This window comes from Camelina sativa, chromosome 17 (genome assembly GCF_000633955.1).
Source record: "Camelina sativa cultivar DH55 chromosome 17, Cs, whole genome shotgun sequence".
Classification (NCBI taxonomy): domain Eukaryota; kingdom Viridiplantae; phylum Streptophyta; class Magnoliopsida; order Brassicales; family Brassicaceae; genus Camelina; species Camelina sativa.
Window position 1 is genome coordinate 2,362,841 of NC_025701.1, and position 26,543 is coordinate 2,389,383.

Sequence of the window (26,543 nt, forward strand, 5' to 3'; positions counted from 1 at the left end):
CAGTTTCTCAGATTGTGTACATTTGCTTTCAGCTATAATGTGGACAAACCATCAAGCGAAGACAGGTCTTTGTTCTTTGACCGTTTGATTGAAGCTGCTCTCTCAGTCATTTCAGGCTTAAACGGCAAATCTGATGGACGACAATCCCTCCCAGAACTTCCCAAGGTTCCAAAAGAACCTACTGGTCCAAAACCCGCAGAAATAAAAGCCAAGGTGGAAGCTGAGCAGCATGCCCTTCGAAGATTGCGTATGTGTCTCAGAGATGTTTGCAATAGGTAAATATGTATACGCACATGATATGTTGGTAACTGAAGGCACAAGCCTTGCAGTTCATATTGAAGCTTTAATATTGTCTTTATATTTAGATTAAGAAGGCCTTTTACTTTTTGCCAACTGGACGTCTAGTGATGAACAGTTTCTGATATAACAGTACTAAATTTTAGCTCTCAAAATGTATCTGGTAGCCTTGCCCAGTCTATAATGTTGGGAGTTATCTTGGGTTTTCTAGATAAGCTTGTTTAAATTTGTCTTTTGTTATCTGTGCAGGATACTATATGATAAAAGATTCAGCGCATTTCACTTCCCAGTTACTGACGAGGATGCTCCGAACTACCGCTCAATAATTCAAAATCCAATGGATACGGCTACTCTGCTGCAGCGTGTCGATTCTGGGCAGTATCTAACATGTTCACCGTTCTTGCAAGATGTTGATCTCATTGTGAGAAATGCCAAGGTGCACGCCTATTTTACAACATATCTCTTTTCCATGGTGATAGAACCTTTGTAATTCATAAAATATGGTCACTGCATTAGCAAAGTTATGGATAGAGAGTCCCACCTATTGGTGTTGGATTAGAGTTGGTTGGTGTTGACATTGTCCTTATTATCCATTTCATTTGAAATATTGACGGAATATTCTCGAACAGAATGTCGTTTCCAAATTTATGCTGAGTNAGTACTAAATTTTAGCTCTCAAAATGTATCTGGTAGCCTTGCCCAGTCTTTAATGTTGGGAGTTATCTTGGGTTTTCTAGATAAGCTTGTTTAAATTTGTCTTTTGTTATCTGTGCAGGATACTATATGATAAAAGATTCAGCGCATTTCACTTCCCAGTTACTGACGAGGATGCTCCGAACTACCGCTCAATAATTCAAAATCCAATGGATACGGCTACTCTGCTGCAGCGTGTCGATTCTGGGCAGTATCTAACATGTTCACCGTTCTTGCAAGATGTTGATCTCATTGTGAGAAATGCCAAGGTGCACGCCTATTTTACAACATATCTCTTTTCCATGGTGATAGAACCTTTGTAATTCATAAAATATGGTCACTGCATTAGCAAAGTTATGGATAGAGAGTCCCACCTATTGGTGTTGGATTAGAGTTGAGTGGTGTCGACATTGTCCTTATTATCCATTTCATTTGATATATTTGAGGGAATATAGCTGTTTTCTCAAACAGAATGTTGTTTCTAAATTTATGCTAAGGAATTAGACTCTTATGAAGTATGTTTTGATGGTGGCTGACTTAACTTTTTTGGTTATATTATCCAGGCTTACAATGGAGATGATTATGCTGGAGCAAGAATTGTCAGTCGAGCCAATGAGCTTCGAGATGTAGTATGTTTCCAAGTCTCTTAAACTGGATAAATAATATTCCATAAAAATTGCTGCAAGTCTATCATCGTCCAAAAGCTGTTCTCTGAAGCCATAGTTATCATTATGTTTCAGGTGCATGGGATGCTGTCACAGATGGACCCAGCACTGCTAACATATTGTGATAAGATTGCCGCTGAAGGTGGTCCTTCACAGATACCAGATGATTTGGGTGGATCTATCCTTGGTTTAGCTCCTGTTGTGCAGATGGGAACTGTTACTAGAACCAGTGCCCGACTTCGGAATGTGCAGCCAGAGATTAATTTAGATCGAGATTATGAAGGTCTTAAAAAGCCCAAGAAAACCGTGGATACTGTCTGTACAGGTAATGCTACTGCAATCACTGATTTGGTTCCTCGTTTTATGTGTGAAGTGTCCATGGTTTTGCTTTCCCTGAAACTTTCGACTTCCTGTGATCTCGGATTCGTAGATGTAGAAAAACTCTTGGTAATGTAATGAGACTTCTCAATGCTCGTGGTGTGTGTTTACTTTGTGATGAACAGATTCAGCTGCAGACAGAGTACAACACCAAGATTCAGACCAAGAAATGCCATGTCAGGAAGCGACCAACTCAAATTCATCAGCTCCTTCAGCAGATGGTGATAAAGAAGACCAAAGCGAGCAGCCAAGAAAAGAGGAGGGTCCTGGGGAAGAAGTAAGTGGTGATTGTTCCCGAGATTCTGCTCAGCCGGATGAAGATATATCAAGGCGAATAGAAACTGTAAAGGTACTACTCATGGAGCGCACTGACAAGTACAACATTCCGCAGATGGAGAGGCTTTACACTCGAATCATGAAGGGTGTTCTTGAGACTTTGGACAAAGGGCTTCGTGATGATGACAACAACCCTAAGCATTCAATTTTGAGATTTTTGTCGGAATTCGCTCAGCATGAGGCGAATTTCTGAGGCTTAAAACTTTCTCATATCGGTCGATAGGTTAGATTTGCCCCAAAAAAAGAAAAAAAAGGAATGAAAGAAGCAAAAGATTTTTTTTGTTTTTTCTTGTTTTTTTTTTTTAAGATCCGGATTTTTCTTTGACTGAAAAGTGACCAAGACCAAAAAGTAGTTTATCAGTAGGATCCTCTTGTAAAGTCGAACTTTCACCTTTGAATCTAAAAACAGGCTCAAGAGCCATAAAAGAAACAAAGGATGAACGATATTTTAGTGACGGCAAGATAGTCTTTCTTCTCACCATTTTCTCAACCTCTCTCTCTCTCCCTCTCCCTCTCAAATCGTTTATTTTAGATTTTGCAACTCTTGTGCTACTCTTCTCTACGCTAAAGCAACTTCTCACCCTGCCTAGGAGAAGATGAGTTTGCCTCTGCATTTACCGGCGGATAAACAAGAAAACCCCAAGACTACTGTCCCAGAAGATAAAGACGTGATATTGATGGGAATCTTGAGTAACGTCCCCAGAAGAAGAAGGACTACTTACGAATACGTCCCTCCGCAAACGATAAAGAACACACCGCCGGAATGGCTTGTTCAGGTGATGAGTCGCATGGAAGGAACTCATGATCCGAAACTAATCATAGAGAAGACTCTGGACTTGAACGACGTTGATCCACGCCAAAACCGTCTCTCAATCCCTATCAATAACGTAATCCAAAACGATTTCTTGACGCTTGACGAGGCCAGAATGATTGATGACGACGACATCACTAACGAAGGGAATATGTGTGTGGGAGCGTTTCTTGTGGATCAACGAACGAAAAAGTGGAACGTGGGTTTCAAACAATGGTTTATGACGACTAGTTCAGGGAGCAGCTACTGGAGTTTTGTGTTGCGTGGTGAATGGAGCAACGTCGTTGAGACTAATGGATTGAAACAAGGCGACAAAATCAGTCTTTGGTCTTTCAGGTCCGGTGAAATCCTCTGTTTTGCACTTGTTCCTCCGACTAGCTCTGTTGTTGATTCTGTAAATAAGTAAAAAAGAGGGTTTTTTTGGGGGACTATTAGGGTTTTGTTTAGGGTTTTTGGTAGGAAGTTTGGATGTTGTTGACTCACTGAAACACAAACTAAGTCGTTTGTAGCTTTCTCGTTCAATGGTGGTCACCATATTCTGTTCGTATGAGAGATTGTATGATTTTGGAAACGAGGTTTCACGTAACACTCATGGTCTTAGTATGTTGGCACATTCTGTTTGATCAATCGAAACGAGAGGGGTTGTTTCTGTAGCCTTAACAAGTTTTCTACTCATGTGAAGACAGAATGCAGAAGGATCATTTGTTCCAACGCATTACGACTTTTTTCTGTTTAATCAAAAAACCTAATTACAAAGACACTTACAAAAATCAAATAGAGCTCACGATAAAAAATCATACACATAGACCATAGCAAACAGATGTGACATGTGTACGAAGATTTTCTAAAATATCTTTTGTAGCTTACACTGAATCACTTTAATGGGCCTACTAAAATCATGGACTTAAGCCCAACTATAGCAATAGCTTGACCCAACCCAAAATTAGGCGATTCGCTGCAGTAATTATCTTACTGATTTTCGCCTAAACTGATATAAAAGTAAAAAAAGTAAAACTATATAAATTGGGAAAATTAACTAAAGAGAAAAGGAAATTGGAATTGCATTAATTAAAGGGTCTACTAACCTGAATGGAAAAAGGAAAAAAAAAAAGAAGTTTATCAGAACGATTTACTGTTGAACGTCTAACACAACAGGGCACTCTCATTCTCAGTCAAGTCATATTCTCGTTCTCTCTTTCTCTCTAAAGTTTACTTCTTTCTCACGCATCTCGCTTTTTGATCTCGAGTTAGGGTTCCCGATCACAATGATGACAAACGACGATGAGAAGAAGACGGTGTTGGCGGATGTCGCGACGGCTAAGTTGTCCGATGAAGAACAACGCAAAAGAAAAGGAAAAGCCAAGATCGTGATCGTCTCCAAGGAATACGAAGAAGAGAGCGAGAAGAAGAGCGAAGAGAAGAGATGCTTCGTTCATGTTCCAAGAAAGATAAGGCCTACCCTAAGATTCCCAACACCAGACTTTGAAAATCCTAATGGGGCTTCTTCTTCATCGCCTTGTTCTTCTTTGAACTATGAAAACTACATGGCTATGATGAGAAGACCACCAAACCCTACTTACCGATCGTCTCCGTATTCTTGCTTGACGGATAGAACAATCCCTGAGAGATGTGGGCTGTCACAGAGGTGGGGTATTCATCGGGGATTCAATAAGAAACCTAGGGTTGCTTTTTCACGGAGAGAGATGCCGCGGTGGCTTGTTCACGTGATGAGAGACATGAACGCACAAGACCCGACACTGATCTTTCAGAAGCCTCTGTTACCATCTGATCTCAACCCACAACAGAGCCGTTTCTTAATGCCTTTCAACCAATTCATCAGAAACGAATTCTTGACGCCTGCGGAGAAGAGTATCGTAGAAGAAGAAGACATGGACATCGACGACGGTGAGAAGGACGGAGTGGGAGCGATTCTCTTCGATCCAAGGTCTGTAAAGTGGGGCGTGGTTTTAAAGAGGTCGGAGATGATGACGTCTTCAGGAAAGAAAAGCTGGGGTTACTATTTGGATTGTGGTTGGAACGACATCGTCATTGCTAATGAATTGAAAGTCGAAGACAACATCGTTGTTTGGTCGTTCAGGAGCCATGGAGTCCTCTGCTTTGCCCTTGTTCTTGTTCCTCTTCCTCTTTTTCTCTAACAAGTTTCTTTCTTGTGTTTCTGTTGATTGAGGTCATCATAACTTGATTGTAAAATTCTAAATTCAAGCGATGCTGGAGGTTTTTCGTTCAAGTAACTAGCAAAGTTAGGGTTTTTAATACGATTTGATCCATCTTACACTTTGTTGGGATTTTTTTCTCTTCTATTACTGATATATGCTTATGTGATCGTCTGATAGTACCCTTGATCTAATCTGAATACTGATGGGAGGCTACTGGAAAGTACGTATTGTAAACCCTAAACCTTTCTCCAATTAAGAAAACAAGTCTTTCTTTTATCTTCCAAATAAGTTAAAATAGCTTCTTAATGAGGAGACATAATTAAGAACAAAACAAAAAGCAAATATTAATAACTAAGTTGTTTATGATCTATAGTCTAAGTATGAATTGACGTATATTTTAACATGAATCTGTTTTTGGTGCGTGGTCTGCTTTAGTCACACACTTTAAATAAGAGTAATGCTTTCAAGAAGAGAAAATATAAAAGATTTATAGTCAGTGATTATTAATCAACGATTATTTCAGTACTCTTTCATTCATATTCTCATTCTCTCTAACAATCTTTCTTCCTCACGCTTCTCGCTCTCTGAACACAAGTTTGGGTTCCGATATCACAATGACTACAAACGACGCGGCTGAGACAAAGAAGATGTGGGAGAACCTTCATGTACTGGCGGATGCAGCGGCTATGGTGTATGATGAAGAACAACGCGAAAGAAAAGGAAAGGCCAAGATTGTCTCTGAAGAAGAAGACGAAGAGAGCAAGAAGAAGAGCTTCTTCGATCATGTCCCAAGAAAGATAAGGTCTGCGCTAAGATACTCACAACCGAACTTTGAAAACCTTAATGGGGCTTCTGCTTCTTCTTCACGCTTAGTCCAATCGTCTCCATCTTCGTGCCTAACTAATCCCACAAGCTCCATGAGCCATGCGATGTCTCAGCGGAGTCGTAGTAGTAGTAGTGGATTCAAGAAATCAAAGGAGGTTACTCTTTTTTCAAGAACTCCAAGGTGGCTTATTCAGGTGATAAGAGACATGAACGGAGAAGACCCCAAACTCATCTGTGAGAAGACTCTGATCGTAGCTGATGTCAAGCAGAAGAAGAGCCGTCTCTCTATACCATTCAACCTTATCAGAAACGACTTCTTGACGGCTGTAGAATCGAGGATCATAGAAGAAGACATCAACAAAGATGAGAAGATCGGAGTGGGAGCGCTTCTGGTGGATCAAAGGACTAAAATTTGGGGTGTGATTTTAAAGAAATGTGATATGAAGAACGGAAGCTGGGATTACAGTTTGGTTTGTGGGTGGGACGACGTCGTTAAGGCTAATGGATTCAAACACGGCGACTACATCAGTCTCTGGTCTTTCAGATGCCGTGGAGTCCTCTGTTTTGCTCTTGTTCCTCCCTCACAATGAGACAGAGTACCTCTTCCAATGCTCTCTGTTTCTGCTAATCTTCTTGTCTCCGTAGAGTTTGATCTACTTTTTGTACAGCCATCTAAGTTGAGGCGATTCTATAGGTTCTTTGCGTCAAGTTAACTTCTTGGAGGTTCTATTATCATTTTTAGGGGCTTTCTACGATTTGATAGATCTTACACCTTTCCTCTATTATTAGTAAGTTTACTGTTTTTGATTCTCTACTATGATTGGACGAATAGTTTGACATGAGTATGCTTATGTTCAGTTTCTTGGATTGTTTGATAGTGAAAACAAATTCTGATTACAAAGTCTAAGTATGAACTGATGAATATTTATAACATAACTCTGGGTTTGGTGCTCGGTCTACTCAAGTTATTGCATCAGTTAATACCTTTTGTATCTTGAAATATATCTAGAAGTTTGAACAGTGGAATGGAGTCGGTACAAATCTTGGCATCTTGCAATGGTTTTATACAGACTTTTCTACTCATGATGGAAGTTAGTTTGGGTTCTGAGTTGCTCTTGGATCTCACTCAGTCATGACAAGTTGGCTGTTGTGTTTTGTAACTTAGTTAGCAAGCAAGCTGCCGCAGATTCCCTAGCTTCCTCAGCATCAGACTTTTCCTCTCCATGTACTGTATATGCGACATGATTCCCCTTGATTCTTACTTCAGCTTCATACCCACCTTTTTGGACAAAGCAACAACATCAACATGAATATTTTGAGTTGAGTAAAGGAGCTAAACTACAAATTTAGCATATGATCTCAAAACTTTACCATCTGATGGAGACACACGATAGTTTGGTAGTACCCAGTTATTCATGAGACAGATATCGTCGAGTCTCTGCAATAGTTAAGGGGCAATGAATCATATTTCTTCGAACATGAAATGATCAAAGTTACCATAAACTAACCTGACACAGACTTTTAGTAGTAGGAAGAGATTCAGAGAGCTTCAGCCTCTTGTTGCTTTGGCATGCTGACTTGTCAGAAGATTCTTGAAGGGTGCGGCTTGGGTATGTCTCGTTACAGCACTCGAGTATTGTTTCTAATTGCAGCTCCCAATCACCTAATAACACCCACGAGAAGCACTCAGGTTCATATAAAAACAAAAGCTGTGGCAGAAAGGAAATATACATGTATATTAGTATATACATACCTTTGATGTTCTGGATGCGTTTATCGCATTTAGCAATCTCGTCTTCTACGTACCGCTGTTGACGAGTCTGCAGCCAGAGAAAAAGAGAGCAGCTCTTAGTGAAAAAATAAGGACCTATGATATTGCCAATCAGTTTTTTTTGCTGTATTGTGTATATATATATCTATGATCAAATTGTAATTACCAGTTTATCTCGTTTGCAAAGAAGAACTTTCAATGCAGTTTCGGATAGTGATGTAGCTCTAGAAAGAAGAGACGTCTGTAGGTCCTCAAGGTTTTGGTTAGAGTTATGAGCAGAAACAGGAGCTACATGAAGCTTATGAATGCTATTAAATCTGTCAGTAACAGCTTTCTTCCTCTGGATACCTCTTTCTTTGTGATCATTTTGATCAGATGCAACCTGCATTTACAAAAGGGTGATAATGGATACTTGAAGATAGAATTGAGAATATTTAATTGCTAGTGTAGTAGAATTCAGACTCTACCTCCAAACCACCTTTCCCTCCATTTGAAGTATCGACATAAGATTTCATACTTCCTTTGAAGTATCGATTATGTATCCCCGGAGTAGCTTTTCTTCTAGCTTTAGGATTGCTAAGTAGAGCGGCAACTTTTTTGGCCTGCAATTTAAATTAGTAAGTTGCTTCGTACTACTATTTTCCTTAACACAACCATACAAGTATCATTACCAGTGCATACTTTAATTTCATTACGCCTTCTAGAAGCAGCATTTCCTCCTCTTCCAAAAATGTCAGAAAGTTCCAACTCATTGGTTGCATCTTCGTTGCCATTGCTTTCTCTGTCATCACATACAGCTTCTGATTCTTTCTCTATCAAAGATTCAGTATCTCCTCGCCTGAAAAAAAAAACAGAATCAACTTACATTGCTATCCCCTAAACAAGAAAATGTACCAAACTAACTCAAAAGTAATGTAAGGAATAACAACTTGGGAAGAACATGAAAGTATTCCAACTTAGGGATTCAATTAAACCTGGAAAACCAATCTTGTATGAGGCTGGCATATGGAAGAACATGAAAGTATTCCACTCTGGAATTTGTAGACCATTCGGAGAAGCTCTTCTCAAACAAAGGACCCTGCATACTATTTACATAGAGAAGAGCAAAATAAGCTGATTAGGAATGTCAATCATTCAACTAATGTGAGTTCAAGATTAACATCTGAAAGACCATCTTGCCAACATTTGTGAGTCAATCTTTAGTTGAATATAAGGTCCTTTGACTTGTCATAACTATTGCAGCTAAGGCATTTCCTTTTGATGCAAATCAACTTACCAACTAAGCATTTCTTCAACGGGATTTTCTCCAGAAAACTTGTCTTGTGAAGTACACTTCATTATGTAAAAGCGGACTGCAGTCTTCTCTTCACTCAAGGAGCATACCAGATGCCTCTCCAATATCACAATGTCCTTGTGATTAACACCTGAAAAAGATTCGAAATTGTTAAGTAACTAACATACAGAAAGAATGCTATTATTACATATATAGAATCCCAAATGATCAGTCTTTCAAACAAACCTGTGGCCTCCTTAACAGCAGCAAATGCAACTTTTTGAAAGACGACCTCTTGTTTCTGATCTGCTATAATGGGGTTTTCAAGTAGTGACCACACACCTTGCGTGATGGAGCTGTGTTTAAGATAACAGTTCTTCTTCTCTGAGTCAACTAGTAGAACCGCAACTGTCCTTATAGGGAACTTGTTCAAGACAAGAAGATCTGAAGACGCATCTAAGCTCATGGATAAACTACAAGCATCTTTAATAACCTTCTCCAGCAAAACGGTATGGTCCAAATCACCATCTCTCCCAGAAGAATCCTCCTTCAAATGCAGCAGCAGAGCAGGTCTCATATCCGTAGCTAAGCTACTGAACGACTCAAAAGACAAACATTCAAGATGAGGGTTGTCTCTCCTGTGGTAATAATTGAAGAGCAACACAACAGCATGAACCTGAATTAACAAAACAGAGAAGGCATTGATGTCTTAACTAGAGCTATAAATCGAGAAAACCTAATTAGAGAGAGAGACTGAGGGAAGTTTAAGAAATGACCTGTTTGGCGACAGATTCGCGGAGGGGCTTGGAAGGGACATCAAATGATTTGAATGGAAGCAAAGGGTCGACTAAGTAAACGAATAAAGCTCGAATGGCGTCCTCAGTGGTACAAGCATCTGAGGGTTCCGTAGTGGTCTTTGTGACTGGTAAAGTGCAATCCACCTCCTCCATTGAAGCGAAAAGATGAAATTGCAGAGGAAGAAGACGCCCTAAGAATATAGATTCAAGGAGCAAAGAAGGAGAAGAAGCAAACAAAAAAAGTTGAGATTTTTTTTTAGTAATGGTAGTGTTAAAGTGTGGATCTTTACCGGGAATGGAAAACCCTAGATTTGTTCTGAAATTACCGTTTTTGGTAATGAGAGAAGAAGAGATGAGTTGGAAAATTTAGAAATGTGTCAGCTCTCTTCTCTCTCTTGTAAGAAAAGAGAAGGACCCAAGAAGAAGATCATCTAAAGTTCGTGTCTTTTTTATTTTATTAATTTTTTGTTAATAGTGAAAATTCGGAAAGGCGCCAATATTATTGTAATATACTAATATGGGCTTCACCCTGTTGTAGGTATGTACTGTGTCTCTCTTTCGAGGGTATTATGATGGGGAGTTTCATTCTTAGGTCTGTATTTATTTGGTTTGATTGATCCAATTGATAGGACTGTTTCTTTGACTTTTTGAGACGTAAGAAACTTTGAAGAACCCTATAACGGCTATATGATGACGTTTGGATTTCGTTTCGAGCACTCCAGCAGAACAAAAGAAGCTGCATGTACTTTGTTAATTAAAGCATGTTTGTACAAGACTCTTTTGGAATTATCTACTTTGTTCTTTTCCTTCAGTCCTGTGTGCCCCTTGATATGCAAGCTGCTCAAAGACCAACTAAGTTTATTTATTATTCACCATCAAAAACTACTTTGCAACTCATTTTATTCCATTATCACATAAAGGCATCAACAATCCATCCAAGTTTGTCATTCTCAGAGCAAACCCAGGCACACACACTTTTGACTGACCAAGAACCTGAACCCAGTCTAAAACCACCAGAAGACCACATAGAACAAAACACACGCAGCTCACAGACATATGAAACAATCAACCAACACTTCAAAATCAATTGATCATTCACCCAAAATAAAACAAAAAGACAATTCGAGTTTCTGCACGACTCTTTGCTGCTTCTGCTCTTCAACAACAGGTCGATCAGATTTAAACAATTGCTTCCTTGATGAGTATTACTATTACATCTTTTTCACATTGGATAAATGGAATGAATCAATCATAGTTGCCTTCCAGAAACAGCCAAGGGTTGACTAAGAATATACCAAGCAGCAGATTTTACACGTGATAATATATATATTTATATTATGCTGTGTGTGTGTCTATATATATATGCAAGATTTAAAGAATGTACCGGGTTCAACACCCAGCTGCTTTCAAGAACTTATCGTAAGGGCTGGAAGGCGGTAACCGAAAAGAATTTTGTGGAACTTCCTGTGAGAAGAATCCAAGCTGGTCTTGAGGTTGAACATCAGCCACAATCATTGCCTTCTGATCATCTTCACCAGCTTCTTCTGTCTGCAACACACGACAAAACAAAAACAAAATCAACACCAAACTGATATTTGACGTTGATGGGATGACACATTAACACTTAATACTGTCAATATAAACAGAGAACAAAGTCTCACCTCCTTGAGAAGAAATTGTTCCTCCTTTTCTTCGTCTTCTGAGAAAGTTATAGCTTTGGTTGCTTCGGGTTTGAAACTTCGAAGCACAGACATCTTTTGCTGCTTACCCGTCACAAGAGCTTCGCACTGATTCATCATTTGGTCATAAGGTACAGGAATGGAGGAAACAGGGAGACTTGCAACTTGCCGAGCAGTTTCTGATACCTAAACATCATTAATGAAAAAAATTGCATTAAAAAGGAGGCCATGGTAAAGACCAATAATAACTATTACTAAATATTGAGTGCAACTATTACCGATTCTAACAACTCGTTGACACTCAGAACATCTACTGGGTTAGTGTTTGCGGACAATGATGTTCTGTGGCCAGACTGACTCCCACTAGCCCCCGGGGAAATTCCTTCAAATGCCGCTATTTCTGAAAGCTCAACCTGAAAGATCCATCAAAATGCAATGAGAATGATTCCTAAAGCAAGTTTCTCCTAAAAGCATTATACCTCTTCAAAAGCTGGAAGTTCTATTTGATTAAGAGGAGAACTAGGTCCTGGTGTATCCGTGAACAATTGTCCACCAAGCGGATGTGCATCATCTCGGCAAAACTCTGACTGAATTTCCTTTCTCAAAATTGATTGCTCCTCCTAAGAGCATTAAACATAGAAAAGGAAATCAGAACAAACGAGTGAAGTTATAGCATGAAATGATCCAGCGGTTTATCCTACTTTATTTTGTTTGATTATGCCTACATATACCCACCACATAATGTAACAGGCTAATATTTTGACTGATAAAAAACCTGGAGCTAAACTCATAGTTATTCTTCTGTTTAGGACAGCTTCATCTGATGCGTTGGATATAAGGTCAAAAACTCTCTCTGTTCTAAATAATCGGACTATCTTGAATTACATCATTTAATAATTTTAAACTAGATAAGTACCTCTGATAATGTCTGAAATTTCGATATAAAATGGGTAATCACGATTTCCTTCAGACGTCTATCATCTGCGACAATCACTGAAGAATTGAGAGCAGCACTATCATCTTTGTCAGATCCATATGCTTCTTCTTGTGGAAATCCAGAACATACCGCACGCAGTCTCATATCTTCTTCCATCACAAGATAAGGATCAACCTATTTAGGACATGACGAATTGCACATACAAATTAAAAATAAGAGATTTAGATAACACGAAACAAACGGATGCAGTTATACACAAAGCTCACCATTTGGGTAGTTAAAGATTCTTTGACAATTGGAACTATCTCCAGAATATTGGAAATCTTGGCACCAAAAATGAGCATATATGATGCAAATGTGAATATAGATCTTCTACGAGAAAGCTGCATACCACCTTCAGAATTATACCAGAAATCTATGTCAGAAATAATCTTAACAGAATGGGCAGTTCAGGACAGTTGAGTTTACTCTTTATAGGTTCACAGTATGAAGGCGAGAGACTATGTATTATAATATTCCCCACTATCAAAATCACATCGCAAATCAACAAAAATGGCATGGCATACTATAATGGAACTATGTAATATCCTAGCGAACAAAGTAGGTAATTTTCTTAATGGACGGGAAAAGCATTAACCACAGTCTTTAACTTACCATCTTGACTCAATGAGAGATTTCGAAGAGAGAATGCCAGCTGAAAACACCGCACCAGAGCCATGTGATTTGATCTCTGCTTTGCAAACACAAAATCATAGAAAATTTCACAAAATCAGATGACCCTCCCATTAAATCTAGTTTCAAAAACAGAGTGTTGAATCTGAAAAACTCAAGATGTCCAGAAGTATGGTGGTATATCTAGAACTTTGTAATACATTACACTATCATAAGTATGAAAGAATACCAGCATTCCATCACCCTTTGGTATGATGGTATACCTAAAGCTTTAAATACATTACATTAAAGCTAGAGTACGCTGTAAACACGATTTATGGTCCTTTTTTGCTGTACATAAGATGCATCGACTAACCTTTGCCAATGAAAACAGTAAGGTGATTTGAAACGTGCTGGCCATGGCTTCAAAATTTTCAGGGGCATTCTCGGTAGAAGTTGCTTGGATCCATATGGATGAAAGAAGCATGTTCACTTGGTGACTACTCAGCCGCAGCGAACATAATGACTGTAACAGCATGAAATCTCACTATAGTTAGCTTAGTAAATACATTCAAATCGATAAGAAAGTGACAACTATTATAATTGGAGGGTGGGAAGGAGCGCAAAGAAACGTAGGTTTAGAAAATTAATACCTTAATACCATCATCTACATCCATTAAGTTATCCAAAGACTGACAACTAAACTGTTGACTGGTGTGGTTTACATCTTTACGCAGTTCACCATTTAAGGAGTTCTCAACTTTTTCTTTCTCTTCCTCCTGTAAACTAATATTCTGGTTCCTTACAGTACAGGTTCCATCAACTGACAGTATGCCAGGAACAACTTCTGAGGTTTCCTTTTGTGGATATGACCAAGGCAAACGAAGATTTCGAAGAAGCACAACGGAGAAAATATTGTGTGCCTCGAATCTAGTCTTACAATCGGCATGGGACATCGCAAGGAGCAGTTGGTGAAACAAGGCATCCGGAAATACCTGGGACAGGCCAAGTAAATCTGTTAGAACAGAATAACTACCGGTAGTCAAATACAAAACAAAAGTTGCAGTAAAATATTCAATTACTTTCTTGTGGTAAGAAACATTTGGGACCACGGATACTATATGTGCAGCTCTGAGAACGGCTGATGCTGTGGTTCTAGAAAGCACGACATTAGTGGATATCGTCTCAAGAACCACTGCCAACATATCAAGAATGGGCCCGGCATCCCCAACCTTAAAAAGCAAAACAAATAATTAGCAAATATATGGGGTTTGTATAAACATGCAGACGGGAGGGAAAACAACAATATTCCACAAATTGCGCTGGCTACCACAAGGAGTTTCAGGACTCAAGGTAGACTAAAACCACATACTGAAAGAAGATATAATCTATTACATAAGATAAGTAGAACCTGCATGGTTTCGAAAGTCTAATGTGATATACAGTATGGGGTATTGAATTAGTTTTAGGCTCTTAGCACACTACATATCATATTGGTTTTGACACCATAACAAGAAGTCCATTACTATGCAATGACACCATAATGGATACTGACAGCTGAACATGGAACTCATAATCACTGGCTATCTACTAACACCTTGACTAGGTAAGAACAGACTTAATTAGGACAGTTATGATTCCTAATATACAAGGCTAGTGCTGTTTATCTAGTGTATTTTCCTCCACAGTTTAATATTTTCATACAAGCAAATCATATAATCTGAAGTACGAGTAGACTTGAAGCCTTGTTCGACTGTTGACAAATTTGTAAATTTTAATATCTGGTGTATTAAGACATATAATACACATGACGATACAAGCAATACTTGTGGTTAAGATCAGATCAAAACTCAAAGGAACAGAAACCAATTCAACTGACCTTATTTGAGAGCTCTGCCATGCAATTTTCTAACGCATGCTGGAGGTCTGAGTTCTGCTTTGTTTCATCAGCAGACACATCTGATTCAGCTTCATTTTGCAGGCATTTCCGCAACTGCTTAATCACGTCCGCTATTACAGCAGTCATCGCGCCTGAAGCCTGCTGCTTAGCATGTAGCACAAGGCATGTAGCTACATTAACCATGTTAATTTGAAGACCTTGTTGCTTCATTACATTTTTATGATCCAAGTGCTTGATCAAAGAAGATACCAACACATGACAATTCTCTCCTGCATGAATACTTCTTTAGTCCGTTACCACATAGACAAGTTAGAGGTATACTGTAATGTCAGGAAAGATAGCAAATTCAGTATATCATCTAACCTGATTCTTCCAGACGAGACTGCAGAAACAATAAAACAGAAGATGCAACTCCCTTCTGAGGGTTCCAGTAATCTCCACTGTCAAAAGCAGTCAAAAGCGGTTCCAGAACCCGACGAACAGTTGTAGTTTCCTTTGCTAATTTGGCTATATTGCAAAGGCAAACCATAGACCAGTATGAGGGGCTCTTCGAAATGTCCCTGAATGGATTTGATGAATAAATTAAATAACATATAGACGATGCATTTCCAGTGGTTGTAAAAACTAGTGAATAAATCTTTAAGGAGAAGCTTTACATGTTTTCCAACTTATAGTCAGTCACCGGATTAGGTTTGAAGGAAACCGTTTTACTCAGGTTGGGAATCTTCGTTTCTGAAATTTGACCAACTTCTTTGATGTCTTCTTGGCCCTTCTCCAAATCCATATAATTCTCCAGAATCACAGAAATAATCTAATTCAAGATGAAAAAAGGATCACAATCTAACTACAACGCACCAGCACTTGTATATCTATAAACCATGACCAGCAGAAGTTGAAGTGTCCGATGACTCACCTTATCCAAGTCTATTGATAGTTGGGAATGCTCACCAATGAAAGATACCTAGCAATTACTATTAATTAGTAGCGAAAGCTCCAAGTAGAAACAGGTGTGGACTTTACACCACATAAGATGCAGCTCTAGGATGAAGGTCAAAGGTAAAATAGGATTTCAGTTAATGTGAAACTAACTAGTAAAACTAAACAAGTTGACAATGAATTCTAGACTAGCTGAATAAGGACTAGTAAAATGCTTTCTTGAACAAAAAAGACTCATCAACAAGGGCTTCCGTTAACAGCTTTCAGATCAAAATTACAAGTTCAAGTAAATATAAAATACCCCGTAACATGTTGCACATATCCATAAATCTTAGGATATGTTTTGTGTAAGGAATGTATATCTGAAGGGCATGTTTGCTGTCAGTCAAACAAAAGAAAAGTAAAGACAAAGAATAGCATTACCATGAACGCCAAAGCCTGCATTGCTGCTGAACATAATTGGAGTGATCTTTCATCATCCCCCACTTCTTGAGCAAGTTGACACAGTTTAGGGATTAGACCTTCTAAGTTGAACATGTGGGAATTCTCAGTCTGTGTATAAACAAATGGGTTACCATATGTAGTGCTAGCTGAACAAGTAGCATGCGAAGAGACATGTAACCATGCCTCAAAAAATGCTAAAATGTACCTGTAAACTTATAAAGTCAACAAGGGTATTGCAACCCAAGATCTGAACTTCTTCCTCTCGTGTTTGCTCCAAAAGAGTTCGGACAATGCTTAGCAAACTACAAGAAAATAGAGGCCTACAAGAAAAGTTGATAGTATCAGCGAAAACTCAAGCATTATTATTTCTGAAGGTCTAATTTAACAAAAGCGAACGATAATATACTAATTATAAGTAACCAGATAATGTCAAGCCGCGTTTATCACGAAGAAACTATGACTTACATCTGCTCTTTACATGAAGAAAGCAGTTTCTTATAAATGCATAAGACAACTTTAACTGATCCAATATTTCCATTCCGCAATTCTTTGTAACATTTTTGCTCAAGGTACTCTGTAATCTGTCAAAAGAGAATAATGCAACACATGAGAAAAAAATGGAGAGAAGCATGATAAGAAAATTCTCAAAAGGGGAAAAATGCAAAAACCTTTGGGATTCGTAAAGGATTCCTTGAGGCATACTCACAAAGCTTGCCAATTTTTCTATCATTTGGTTCAGCTTCCTGCCAAATCACAAGATGGGAAAAATAACATTGAAGCTTGTAAGAGTAGCCGTATGCCATGTCAATAAAGGTAAGTAGAATCCCTGAAAACAAGATATGAAAGAGATGATGAAGAGACCTGATTACGAGGGAAGATTTCAGCGAGCATTTTCTTGTAGCGTTTAACGGGATGCCTAGACCTTGCCCTCAAAGAAGGACAGAAGAAACAGAGGTTACCACAGGCGGGTAAAACCCGTCTGGACATAACCCCCATTTTCTTCTCCGCCTCAAATCCCCTCCCCCTGCAAAATCCCCATACCATATTATTTGAAAATAAACTTAGAAAGCAACACAATTCTTCATTCATTGAAGACAACAACAACAACAAGAAAGAAAGAACAAATTGTACCCAGCAGCAGCAGGATTTGATGGGAATCCCTATAAACTCAGTATCTAGCTACCGAGATCGCAATCCGGAGCACCCTGAAAACCCAACCAAAAGAAAGGGGGGAAACAAAACAAAAAGGTGAGAAATTCAGATTATGCGATCCAAGAGAGAGGAGAGAAAAAGGAATCAAAATTTAGAGAAAAATTACGAAAAGCCAATCTCGAATTAATCAGAAGACGAAAGAAGAAAAAAAAAGAGATAAGAGATAGAGATGAAGGGGGGAAAAAAGAAATTACCAGGGAGATGGTAAAAGCCAGAGAGGCAGCTGCGAGGGGAGAAGAAGGCAAACCGCTCAGAGGTGGCATCGCTCTTCTCTCTCTCGTCTTTTTATCATTAATTTATTTCAATCTCATAAAATTTATTAAAAATCAATCCTTTCAAAAGTTCTCTCTCTCTCTCTCTTTCCGCCATTAATGTCGGAAAGTGTCAGTCCAGAAGTCCTCTTAAAACTACCAATCTACCCCTTCTGATATAATCCTGTCTGGATCCACCGGTTCTTATGTGATCAGTCTAGGATTCTTGTCATCTTGACCACTGTTCCTTTTCTTAATGATTAGCTCGAATTGCAAATATCATTATTATCTTCTTCTTTTTTCTGCAATCATTATCTTTGATTGAACTTTTAAGACTTAGACAGTCATGTATATATGGATTTTACATCGGTTTGGATTTTTTTTTAACTTTTTGTTTTGGTTAGTTTGGCTCATGAGAACATTACGTGATTAAACCGAAATTTACTGCTTGCTCCAACATAGAAACGGTGTATATTCTACACAACAGATGAACAGAGAGTAGAATATGTCTCTAAAGCTTAAACTATTGTTTCGCTAGAGAATCAGGAGTAGGAGAAGATCAAGGTTATATACTAAAAACATTGTCTATAGTCCTCTGGAAAGTAGAAACAGTTCATCACAGAGACAGGTTCCAAAGTCCCTGTAACTAATCTACGTTGAAGCACAAAGCATTCCACGCTTATACTTTGCTTCACATATAAATCAAAGTTGAAACAGCTAAGAAGCTTCGTAGAAACTGTGGACTAGACGACACATATATATGAGCAGTGTGGAACCTTCTTCATTAAGAGTTAGAAAGGCTAAACACATAGCATCTAAAGCAAAGTCAGCTCAACCAGAATATAGACTCTGCACAAACTAGTGGCCATAGCAAAATACCATCCCTTTCATTTGTCACTTACTAGTACTTAGTTACATTCTATCAGACGCACCCACATCTCTAGGAAAGTTGGTGCCTCTCTAGCGAAAAGATTTCATGTGGAAACGTTCAGACAGTTTCTGGGCAACGCCATCGTGGAAGAGTTTCTCACACAAATCATACTTCTTATGATGTGTTATCGTCGTCTCAGCTTGCTGTTTAGACAGCTTCTCCGCCTCCTCGAGCTGTTTCTGAAAAAAACAAGAAAACAAGAAAACACATTCACAAGAGCACCGTAGTCCTCTCCTCAACAACAAGAGAATAAAATACTCATCAACAGCATCCAGAGATCCCATGCCACAGAAAGAAACAAAAAGAGTACCTTGATCATAAAAGAAGATTCAGCGGTATGTTTACGAACAAGCCGCTTCATTTTAACAGCCTTGTCGAAATCAGGATCACTAGGTTTCATCCAGCGAAAACGGAGCTTTCTACCAGGCTTCTTGGGACGATCACGAAACATGTCAGGATGAGCAAGACTAGCTCTCACAGGCCTAGGCATTCCAGCAACCATGAAAGGCAACTGAGTGACAGTAGCGATTACATTCTCAGCCATCTCTTTGGTCTCCATCTCAACGAGGACACCAATTGGAAGCTCCTTTGGACCCAACAAGTTTGGAACGAAGCTGACACTCTTGACCGTTCCGAACTGGTTCACAGCAGATTCAACAACGGGGACTGTGGCAAGAGGCGTGAGCTCGTCTATATACACAGTACGCTCAACTCTCTCTCGAAACTTGTCATACTCAACTTCTTCCGGAGTAGCCATCACTAAACCAAAGTATTGATTCAACATCCGTCAACATAATCAAGTTGATTCGTAAAATTCAAAGCACCAGAACTCCTAAAGAAACATTCACGGCGAAATTAAATCTAGGTTTTTCTATAAAGAGATGAAAATCAAACCAGATGAATAGCAAAATCAATTAAAGCATTGAAGAATCGAATCGAATCGAAGCATAGAGATCAAAGTATTACCTCTCAGCTGCAGAGAAAAATATCGAAAATGGGTGTAAAGCTATCGCGATGCGATGATCGTGTCTGGGGGAAACAAATAAGGAAAATGACACTCAGTACCAAACAAAGAAACAATCATGGAAGAGCGATTACAACATCTAATCGTGCATCGATCATTTGAAAGAAAAAAAAACTAATCGTGCTAGCTAGGTTTGGTTTTAGCACGATTAGCTTCTGATCGACGAACTCGTGCATCGATCAATTGAAAAAAAAAAAACTAATCGTGCTAGCTAGGTTTGGTTTTAGCATCGATCAATTCGAAATTTTGAACACGACCCACGAATTTAAGAATCGAACTGAGCAAAGATTTTAAAGACAATTGAACTAACCTTTCCGACTACATACAACGACGGAGCCTTGTTGCTATAAAACTGAACCCTAATTTTTGGGTCTGAGAAAGGGAATAAGAAAAAATGAAGTTTCGGATAAAAGAAGAAGATGATGAGAATGGAGAGACGACATCGTTTAAGCTTTAGAGATATTTTTAATTCGTAATATATTGTTTAATTGCTGTTTAGTTTGCAATTGCCCGTATAGCTCAGTGGTAGAGCGTCAGTCTTGTAAACTGAAGGTCCGTAGTTCGATCCTGCGTGTGGGCACTATTTTTTAAAAAATTTCCAACCTTTATAAAATACTTTTTTAACTATAGATCTTATCCCTTCTTTTTTGGTTCGTCTCTCCACTCTCTCTCTCTCCAATGGTTGTTTGATAAAATTTTCTACAAAAATTAATGTTAGTTTATTAAAAAACTTTAAAAATTGAAATTAATAAGAGAGATTATAATATTATTAATATTTTAGAAATATATTAACAATTCCAGAAAATTAGTATTACTATGTTTTGAAAAGATATTTACAACAGTCTTATAATGGTTAAACATATATCACTTAATATTAGATATTAACTATAAAAAAATATATCACTCTTATGTCCATCAAAAGAATTAATCTGAAGAAAAACATTAAAAATTGCATTTTAGAATAAAATGATTATAGACAATGTACTAAATTCTAAATCAAAACTTGTAATCTTATACTATTATTTATGCTAATAGAGATGCGCTTTTTTTGTACACTAAGGGCATCTCCATCAATGGATGTAAAACAAAATTGCTTAAAACATATTGTATTATTAATTTTGAGAAAATATTAAATTAAGAACTTCTTAAGAAACTATTAAATTTTATGTGTCCATTCATATTGTTGAATTGAAATTTTTAATACATTAGTTCTTTTATTTCTATAAATTTAAAATTTTCCTTTTTCTAAAAATTCTTAATATAGAGAATTCTAGAAATTTTAAAAAATATTAATGAATGACATGTTAAGTCCTCATATGTTGTTTAAAAAAAATTTTAATATAAAAAATTATGGAAATTAAAAAAATATTAATGAATGACATGTCAAATTCCGATAGATTGTTTAAAATTCTATGTAGAGAACTTATAGTTCTTATTTTTATTTAGTATAGATTGACGCGTCCGCTTGATTTCAATTCTCGGATCAAAACCATGAGGAACATACGAATCGAGATAACCTACAACTCCAATAATCTTGATTGGCCCCATAAAATTTGTTTTTCTAAGTGACCGCAGGAACAAGTGCATTGTCCATAGTGGATCACCACTTCGTCAGGTTTTGGTTTTTTTTTTTGTGGCTGTCTTTTTTATATATAAAATATTAAATCAAATAATATATATAGATATTTAGTACTAATTAATTTTGTTTTTTAGCTAATTACTAAATAGAAATGTTTAAAACTGATGAAGTGAAATTTTTTTTTGACCCAAACGTGCAACCAATCTCCTTGTGGTGGAGAGCATACTCCTTACTTTCCAACCATTTACAATCTTAGATCTATGATTCTTAAATATGTCTTTAACAAACGAAAAAAAAAAAACAAAAAAATATGATATCGATTCTTAAAATTGTCTCATTTAAGAGTAACTGAATTATTCTTGATTACCTCCAATCCAGTTATCATATGTTTTGCTAATACTAAATGATAACTGGTTGTTAATAGCAGAATATATGAAATTATATCCTATTCACGGGATTTTTAAAATTCCATAATAACTCACTCATCAGATTCAAGAATGTACATCCACGGTACTTGTTATTTTTTGGATAACTTAATTAACTACCCTAACTCTGTAGCCAACTGAATCATATGTGATTGTAGGTGTATCTAAGCATTTTTGATTAAGATGTTCATTATTGTTAAACACATAAGAGAGACATGCAGCTGATAACTCGAACGCACAGTACATTGCCGAAAAATTAAAATAAAATATGTTACAAATTTTTGGTTATCTATATCTTCAAAAGATACACAAATCGATTAGATGGCATAAATTATTTGATAAGTTGACTCGACTTTCCCCGGAGTACTGTTTCTTGCTTTTTTTTTTTTTTGGGAAAACGTAACACTAAATTAAATTCCCATTAAAAAACAAAAATTAAGAATGTAGTAATACTATAAACAAATTAATATGATTCCATAGAAGTCATAGAGTTGTATCCTTTTAAAAACCCCTCAACATGTCCTCTTCCTTTACCGATTAACGATATCAAAGAAAGACAAATCTTCTATCTCCGTCTTCCTCCCTATAATGTCTCTTTGACTCTTTCAACTCCCATCTAGATTTCTTAATTCCTGCCCTTATCGGGGCGATTCATCGATCTCCAAAGAAGCGAGGAAAGCGTAAACGATCTTCCCGAGAAACCCTTTCTCAGCTTCACAGAGCCCTCACCATTCCCTTTTCTTCCTCCACACGTAGCCATACAAATTTCAAAAAAGAGATGGATCCGACAGAGCTAAAACGCGTGTTCCAAATGTTCGACAAGAATGGGGACGGGACGATCACGGGGAAAGAGCTGAGCGAGACACTACGAAGCCTCGGGATATACATTCCTGACAAGGAGTTGACTCAGATGATCGAAAAGATCGACGTGAATGGTGACGGGTGCGTGGACATAGACGAGTTTGGAGAGCTTTACAAGACGATAATGGACGAGGAAGACAAAGAAGAAGAGGACATGAAGGAAGCTTTCAATGTGTTTGATCAGAATGGAGATGGGTTTATAACGGTGGATGAACTGAAGGCGGTATTGTCTTCCTTGGGGCTCAAACAAGGTAAGACATTGGACGAATGTAAGAAGATGATAAAGCAAGTGGATGTTGATGGTGATGGTAGGGTTAACTACCAAGAGTTTAGACAAATGATGAAAGGCGGTGGTTTTTGTTCTTTGAGTTAAATAATTTATTTATTTTTGTGTTTTTCTTTTTGTATTCTTGATTTAATTCTATTGTTTTAGGAATGAAAAAAAAAAGAATTTAGTGGGATGCATTTTTGTTTTGGTGCTTCCGGACATAGTTTCCATATTGTTGTTGCTTGCGGGCATTATATTATGGCTTCGTCTTGGCAAAATATTATCATAAGTAAGAGTATGTTTAACAATGTGGATCGATGTGATTGTGTAATTGTGCTAGCTTGAGATTTATAGATGGTTTTGGTTTAACGTACGTATTACGTAATGAGAATTTGCATCGTGGGAGAGTGTGCAACGAAATCAACTAATCAAGAGTTAGGTTGGTTTAATTCGGTTTTACGAAATTAAATATACCGGTTTTAAAATTCCGGTTCGATTTTTATTAAAACCAGATCGGTTACCACGATTCTTCTTCTTCCTCACTCTCCTCTCGAGTCTTTTGTTAGAAGAACTTGAAATCTAAAAAAAGTCTTTCTTTGACATTTCACTCTCTGAATAAAGAAAAGGAGAGAGAGAGAGAGGACATATCCATCGCTTTCAAGCTCTGTGGGTCTCTCTTTGAAATCGAAAAAGGTATATTTTTTTTCTCTCTCAGCTATTTCCCTGATCCTTTCTATGTATCTGTTTCCGTTCCAAAACTTGTCACATTTGCTCAATATCGCTAATGTCAATTTACTCAAACCCAGTAAGCATTTTTGGAGTTCACGAGAGTAGCAATCAGTTTTCAATTTTGTAAATTTTTATTCTCCCATTACAGTTTCTCGATTTAGGGTTCAGGGTTTCTTTAAATTAGGGGTTTTGAAACAGCGATTAGTTGTAACCAGTTTCGTTTCTGAGGCTCTTATGTGTTGGGATTACATTCATACGAGATTTGTCGTAATCTGGCTTCGGTTATGTTTATATTATCTTAGTCATTCAGTTTTAGGTGGAAGATGTTTATTGCAAAACTCGTTTAGATCACCTATAGCTTACTGCAGATTGATCTTGTTTCGCAATGGTTGATTACTAAGTGAACCTTGTTTAGTTTCGAACAAACAATCCCCAGCTAGATTGAGTGCTTCTTCTTGTTTAGTTTCAAACCTTGTTATAATTGGGTTTTTAGTTTGGTGCTGCTAAAAGTTCTGGAATGAATTTGTGATGATGCTAGGGGAAATGGGGAGAGAGAAGAGTCCTGGCTTGAAGATCCTCTGGGTTTGGACTATCGGCACTGCAGCTAGTATGATACTCTTTTCTGTTCCGTCATTCTAATTACCATAGTTTCGTGTCACCATTTCCTATATTCTCTATGGATAGATCATGAGATCATAGGTATGTGCAATAGTGACAAGTCTTTTACTTGTTTTCAGTATTGGTGACCAGTGTTGTCCGCACGAGAATGCAGGACATGCAAACCATGATTGACCAGAACCAGGAACAAGCACCAAAACAAAATCAGAATGGAAGTGCAGGTGATTCTTCCGTCTTAACGGATGAAACAATTCTGCCTGAGTCAGATCGAGAGATTGCGAAAGAACTTAAATAAAGAAGAGCTTGCTTCTGTTTTTGTATTCTTTTTTGTTCTTCTTTTCTTACTCTTCCTTTACAGTGCTCCATGAACAGGATGAGACAGCAGAGTTAAATGGATTTTGTATTTGTAGTTCGCGAATACGATTAGTAGATTCGAAATGTTTGTAGGAGAATAACTTAGAACAGTGAATCGACCAAGCAGCTTGATGAGGATTGCTTAGCAGTCTTTTTTTGTCTGTGTGAATAATGTTAAACAAGGCTACAAAATAGTATCCTCTTATCCACTATCCAACGTTTCTATATGGTCAAAGAGAGTGAGATTAGAGTTAAGAGTGTTTTGTTCTTATCCCCTATCCAACGATTACATGATCAATCATATAGAAATGTTAAATTCATTGAACCTTAAAACTGCAATGGAACCAAATGAAAATCAGATAGTAGAAGAATTATTTTTGCAGAAATGTTAATATATCTGGAATTCAAGATATAGTTAGTATATCTACAATTTCTATAAGCTATATAGTCCACGTTCCCAAGATATCTTCAAGGTTTGACTGGTTTATGATTTGTTTTTAATTTTATTTTTTTAGAAAGAAAGACCACAAAATATCTAAACCCTATATAAACTACTAAAAACGAGTCTTAACGTCGTTCACTTTTCAACCTTCAATCTCTCAAACGCAAAATCGGTCTTGTTCAAATGGCATCATCCACCGGCGAGAAAGGCCTCATCGTCAGTTTTGGCGAGATGCTCATTGACCTTGTCCCTACCGTATCCGGCGTCTCCCTCTCTGAATCCCCCGGATTTCTCAAAGCTCCCGGCGGTGCTCCTGCCAACGTTGCCATCGCCGTGTCACGTCTCGGAGGTCGCGCAGCCTTCGTAGGAAAGCTTGGTGACGATGATTTCGGTCACATGCTCGCCGGAATCTTGAGAAAGAACGGTGTTGCTGATCAGGGGATCAATTTCGACAAAGGAGCAAGAACTGCACTCGCTTTTGTGACTCTGCGTTCTGATGGAGAACGAGAGTTTATGTTTTACCGGAACCCTAGCGCCGATATGCTTCTTCGTCCAGACGAACTGAATCTTGAACTAATCAGATCCGTACGTAAATCTTTCTCTCTCTGTTTTCAAGATTTCAAGATTTTAACTCCTTTAGTTTCACGTGTAAATTTAACCCTTGTTGTATTTGTTTGTGCAGGCGAAAGTGTTTCACTATGGATCAATAAGTTTGATAACAGAGCCATGTAGGTCGGCTCACATGAAGGCAATGGAAGTGGCGAAAGAAGCCGGAGCTCTTTTGTCCTACGACCCAAACCTGAGGGAACCTCTTTGGCCATCCCCTGAAGAAGCTCGGACTCAGATCATGAGCATATGGGACAAGGCTGACATCATTAAGGTCAGTGACGTGGAGCTTGAGTTCTTGACCGAAAACAAAACGATGGATGACAAGACAGCGATGTCTCTATGGCATCCCAATCTGAAACTCTTGCTTGTTACTCTCGGCGAAAAGGGATGTACTTATTTCACAAAGGTATTAATAACATTGTTTTTTTGGTTTCTTGTTGATAAAGAATGGTTACTTATAAATAAAAAAACACAGTGTAGAAATTCCATGGAACTGTTGAAACTTTCCCTGTGGATGCGGTGGATACTACCGGAGCTGGTGATTCTTTCGTTGGTGCACTTCTGCACCAGATTGTTGATGATCAATCAGTACTCGAGGTGAGTACTCATCAATATTGAATGAATCTTCCTTCATTCATTGTTCGATCAAAATATGATTTACATGATTACC

At 37.9% G+C, this 26,543-nt stretch overlaps 10 protein-coding genes and 1 non-coding gene across 13 annotated transcripts in view; 8 read left to right on the plus strand and 3 right to left on the minus strand.

The window, feature by feature from the left end:
• LOC104754748 (ATPase family AAA domain-containing protein At1g05910) overlaps positions 1–2,847 on the plus strand; it is an 8,754-nt gene extending 5,907 nt beyond the window's left edge. Inside the window, exons 7-11 of the mRNA XM_010477013.1 lie at positions 33–275; positions 547–733; positions 1,554–1,619; positions 1,731–1,980; positions 2,159–2,847. Of these exons, the coding sequence (XP_010475315.1) occupies positions 33–275; positions 547–733; positions 1,554–1,619; positions 1,731–1,980; positions 2,159–2,562 (1,150 nt within the window). The 3' untranslated portion in view covers positions 2,563–2,847. The remainder of the gene's footprint in view (positions 1–32; positions 276–546; positions 734–1,553; positions 1,620–1,730; positions 1,981–2,158) is intronic.
• Positions 2,943–3,586, plus strand: LOC104754749 (B3 domain-containing protein At1g05920-like). The gene has a single exon (XM_010477014.1). It carries the CDS (start codon positions 2,966–2,968, stop codon positions 3,584–3,586), a length of 621 nt encoding a protein of 206 aa, XP_010475316.1. The 5' UTR covers positions 2,943–2,965.
• On the plus strand, positions 4,449–5,336 carry LOC104759088 (B3 domain-containing protein At1g05930-like). Its single transcript, XM_010482058.1, has one exon. The coding sequence runs from the start codon at positions 4,449–4,451 to the stop codon at positions 5,334–5,336; it is 888 nt and encodes a 295-aa protein (XP_010480360.1).
• On the plus strand, positions 5,972–6,772 carry LOC104759089 (B3 domain-containing protein At1g05930-like). Its single transcript, XM_010482059.1, has one exon. The coding sequence runs from the start codon at positions 5,972–5,974 to the stop codon at positions 6,770–6,772; it is 801 nt and encodes a 266-aa protein (XP_010480361.1).
• LOC104754750 lies at positions 7,105–10,437 on the minus strand. Its single transcript, XM_010477015.2, has 11 exons — positions 10,003–10,437; positions 9,473–9,902; positions 9,230–9,377; positions 8,928–9,038; positions 8,635–8,791; positions 8,421–8,555; positions 8,120–8,335; positions 7,936–8,002; positions 7,691–7,845; positions 7,554–7,620; positions 7,105–7,461 (listed from the first exon to the last, which is right to left on the minus strand). The coding sequence occupies exons 1-11, from the start codon at positions 10,174–10,176 to the stop codon at positions 7,313–7,315; spliced, it is 1,809 nt and encodes a 602-aa protein (XP_010475317.1). The 5' UTR covers positions 10,177–10,437; the 3' UTR covers positions 7,105–7,312.
• Positions 10,907–18,165, minus strand: LOC104754751. Its single transcript, XM_010477017.2, has 21 exons — positions 17,977–18,165; positions 17,702–17,775; positions 17,432–17,594; positions 17,239–17,313; positions 17,036–17,151; positions 16,776–16,890; positions 16,550–16,678; positions 16,104–16,151; positions 15,847–16,001; positions 15,554–15,750; positions 15,170–15,459; positions 14,373–14,522; positions 13,944–14,285; positions 13,667–13,816; positions 13,294–13,369; positions 12,906–13,033; positions 12,619–12,813; positions 12,182–12,322; positions 11,981–12,115; positions 11,685–11,888; positions 10,907–11,571 (listed from the first exon to the last, which is right to left on the minus strand). Exons 3-21 carry the CDS (start codon positions 17,564–17,566, stop codon positions 11,413–11,415), a joined length of 2,940 nt encoding a protein of 979 aa, XP_010475319.1. The 5' UTR covers positions 17,567–17,594; positions 17,702–17,775; positions 17,977–18,165; the 3' UTR covers positions 10,907–11,412.
• On the minus strand, positions 18,771–20,395 carry LOC104754752. Of its 2 annotated transcripts, none has more exons than XM_010477018.2 (4): positions 20,299–20,395; positions 19,931–19,993; positions 19,275–19,723; positions 18,771–19,143 (listed from the first exon to the last, which is right to left on the minus strand). In XM_010477018.2, the coding sequence occupies exons 3-4, from the start codon at positions 19,719–19,721 to the stop codon at positions 18,994–18,996; spliced, it is 597 nt and encodes a 198-aa protein (XP_010475320.1). In that variant the 5' UTR covers positions 19,722–19,723; positions 19,931–19,993; positions 20,299–20,395; the 3' UTR covers positions 18,771–18,993. The 2 variants fall into 2 exon arrangements, with proteins under 2 accessions (XP_010475320.1, XP_019095117.1); XM_019239572.1 differs by having other exon boundaries at positions 19,275–19,796.
• TRNAT-UGU lies at positions 20,497–20,568 on the plus strand. The gene has a single exon. It is a non-coding gene; the product is annotated as a tRNA-Thr (tRNA).
• On the plus strand, positions 22,715–23,226 carry LOC104754753 (calmodulin-like protein 7). The gene has a single exon (XM_010477019.1). The coding sequence runs from the start codon at positions 22,771–22,773 to the stop codon at positions 23,224–23,226; it is 456 nt and encodes a 151-aa protein (XP_010475321.1). The 5' UTR covers positions 22,715–22,770.
• On the plus strand, positions 23,677–24,960 carry LOC104754754. 2 transcript variants are annotated; one of them, XM_019239223.1, is made up of 3 exons: positions 23,677–23,814; positions 24,389–24,457; positions 24,588–24,960. In XM_019239223.1, the coding sequence occupies exons 2-3, from the start codon at positions 24,394–24,396 to the stop codon at positions 24,761–24,763; spliced, it is 240 nt and encodes a 79-aa protein (XP_019094768.1). In that variant the 5' UTR covers positions 23,677–23,814; positions 24,389–24,393; the 3' UTR covers positions 24,764–24,960. The 2 variants fall into 2 exon arrangements, with proteins under 2 accessions (XP_019094768.1, XP_010475322.1); XM_010477020.2 differs by lacking the exon at positions 23,677–23,814 and adding an exon at positions 23,825–23,926.
• Positions 25,434–26,491, plus strand: LOC104759090 (probable fructokinase-3). Its single transcript, XM_010482060.1, has 3 exons — positions 25,434–25,849; positions 25,947–26,279; positions 26,354–26,491. Exons 1-3 carry the CDS (start codon positions 25,448–25,450, stop codon positions 26,489–26,491), a joined length of 873 nt encoding a protein of 290 aa, XP_010480362.1. The 5' UTR covers positions 25,434–25,447.

Bases quoted from the DNA above. Each gene is read 5' to 3' on its own strand.
- LOC104754749 (XM_010477014.1), top strand. From the start codon at position 2,966: ATGAGTTTGCCTCTGCATTTACCGGCGGATAAACAAGAAAACCCCAAG.
- LOC104759088 (XM_010482058.1), top strand. From the start codon at position 4,449: ATGACAAACGACGATGAGAAGAAGACGGTGTTGGCGGATGTCGCGACG.
- LOC104759089 (XM_010482059.1), top strand. From the start codon at position 5,972: ATGACTACAAACGACGCGGCTGAGACAAAGAAGATGTGGGAGAACCTT.
- LOC104754750 (XM_010477015.2), bottom strand. From the start codon at position 10,176: ATGGAGGAGGTGGATTGCACTTTACCAGTCACAAAGACCACTACGGAA. The intron at 8,556-8,634 runs GTATGCACTGGT...TTTAAATTGCAG, and splicing joins GAAGGCGTAATGAAATTAAA to GCCAAAAAAGTTGCCGCTCT. The intron at 8,003-8,119 runs GTAATTACAATT...CTCTGGCTGCAG, and splicing joins TTTGCAAACGAGATAAACTG to ACTCGTCAACAGCGGTACGT.
- LOC104754751 (XM_010477017.2), bottom strand. From the start codon at position 17,566: ATGGGGGTTATGTCCAGACGGGTTTTACCCGCCTGTGGTAACCTCTGT. The intron at 16,891-17,035 runs GTAAGTCATAGT...CTTTTCTTGTAG, and splicing joins TCTTCATGTAAAGAGCAGAT to GCCTCTATTTTCTTGTAGTT. The intron at 12,116-12,181 runs GTATAATGCTTT...TGGATCTTTCAG, and splicing joins AACTTCCAGCTTTTGAAGAG to GTTGAGCTTTCAGAAATAGC.
- LOC104754752 (XM_019239572.1), bottom strand. From the start codon at position 19,748: ATGTTGAATCAATACTTTGGTTTAGTGATGGCTACTCCGGAAGAAGTT. The intron at 19,144-19,274 runs GTACTCTTTTTG...TGTTTTTTTCAG, and splicing joins AATCTTCTTTTATGATCAAG to AAACAGCTCGAGGAGGCGGA.
- LOC104754753 (XM_010477019.1), top strand. From the start codon at position 22,771: ATGGATCCGACAGAGCTAAAACGCGTGTTCCAAATGTTCGACAAGAAT.
- LOC104754754 (XM_010477020.2), top strand. From the start codon at position 23,857: ATGTATCTGTTTCCGTTCCAAAACTTGTCACATTTGCTCAATATCGCT. The intron at 23,927-24,388 runs GTAAGCATTTTT...TGATGATGCTAG, and splicing joins TGTCAATTTACTCAAACCCA to GGGAAATGGGGAGAGAGAAG. The intron at 24,458-24,587 runs GTATGATACTCT...ACTTGTTTTCAG, and splicing joins GACTATCGGCACTGCAGCTA to TATTGGTGACCAGTGTTGTC.
- LOC104759090 (XM_010482060.1), top strand. From the start codon at position 25,448: ATGGCATCATCCACCGGCGAGAAAGGCCTCATCGTCAGTTTTGGCGAG. The intron at 25,850-25,946 runs GTACGTAAATCT...TTGTTTGTGCAG, and splicing joins ATCTTGAACTAATCAGATCC to GCGAAAGTGTTTCACTATGG. The intron at 26,280-26,353 runs GTATTAATAACA...AACACAGTGTAG, and splicing joins GATGTACTTATTTCACAAAG to AAATTCCATGGAACTGTTGA.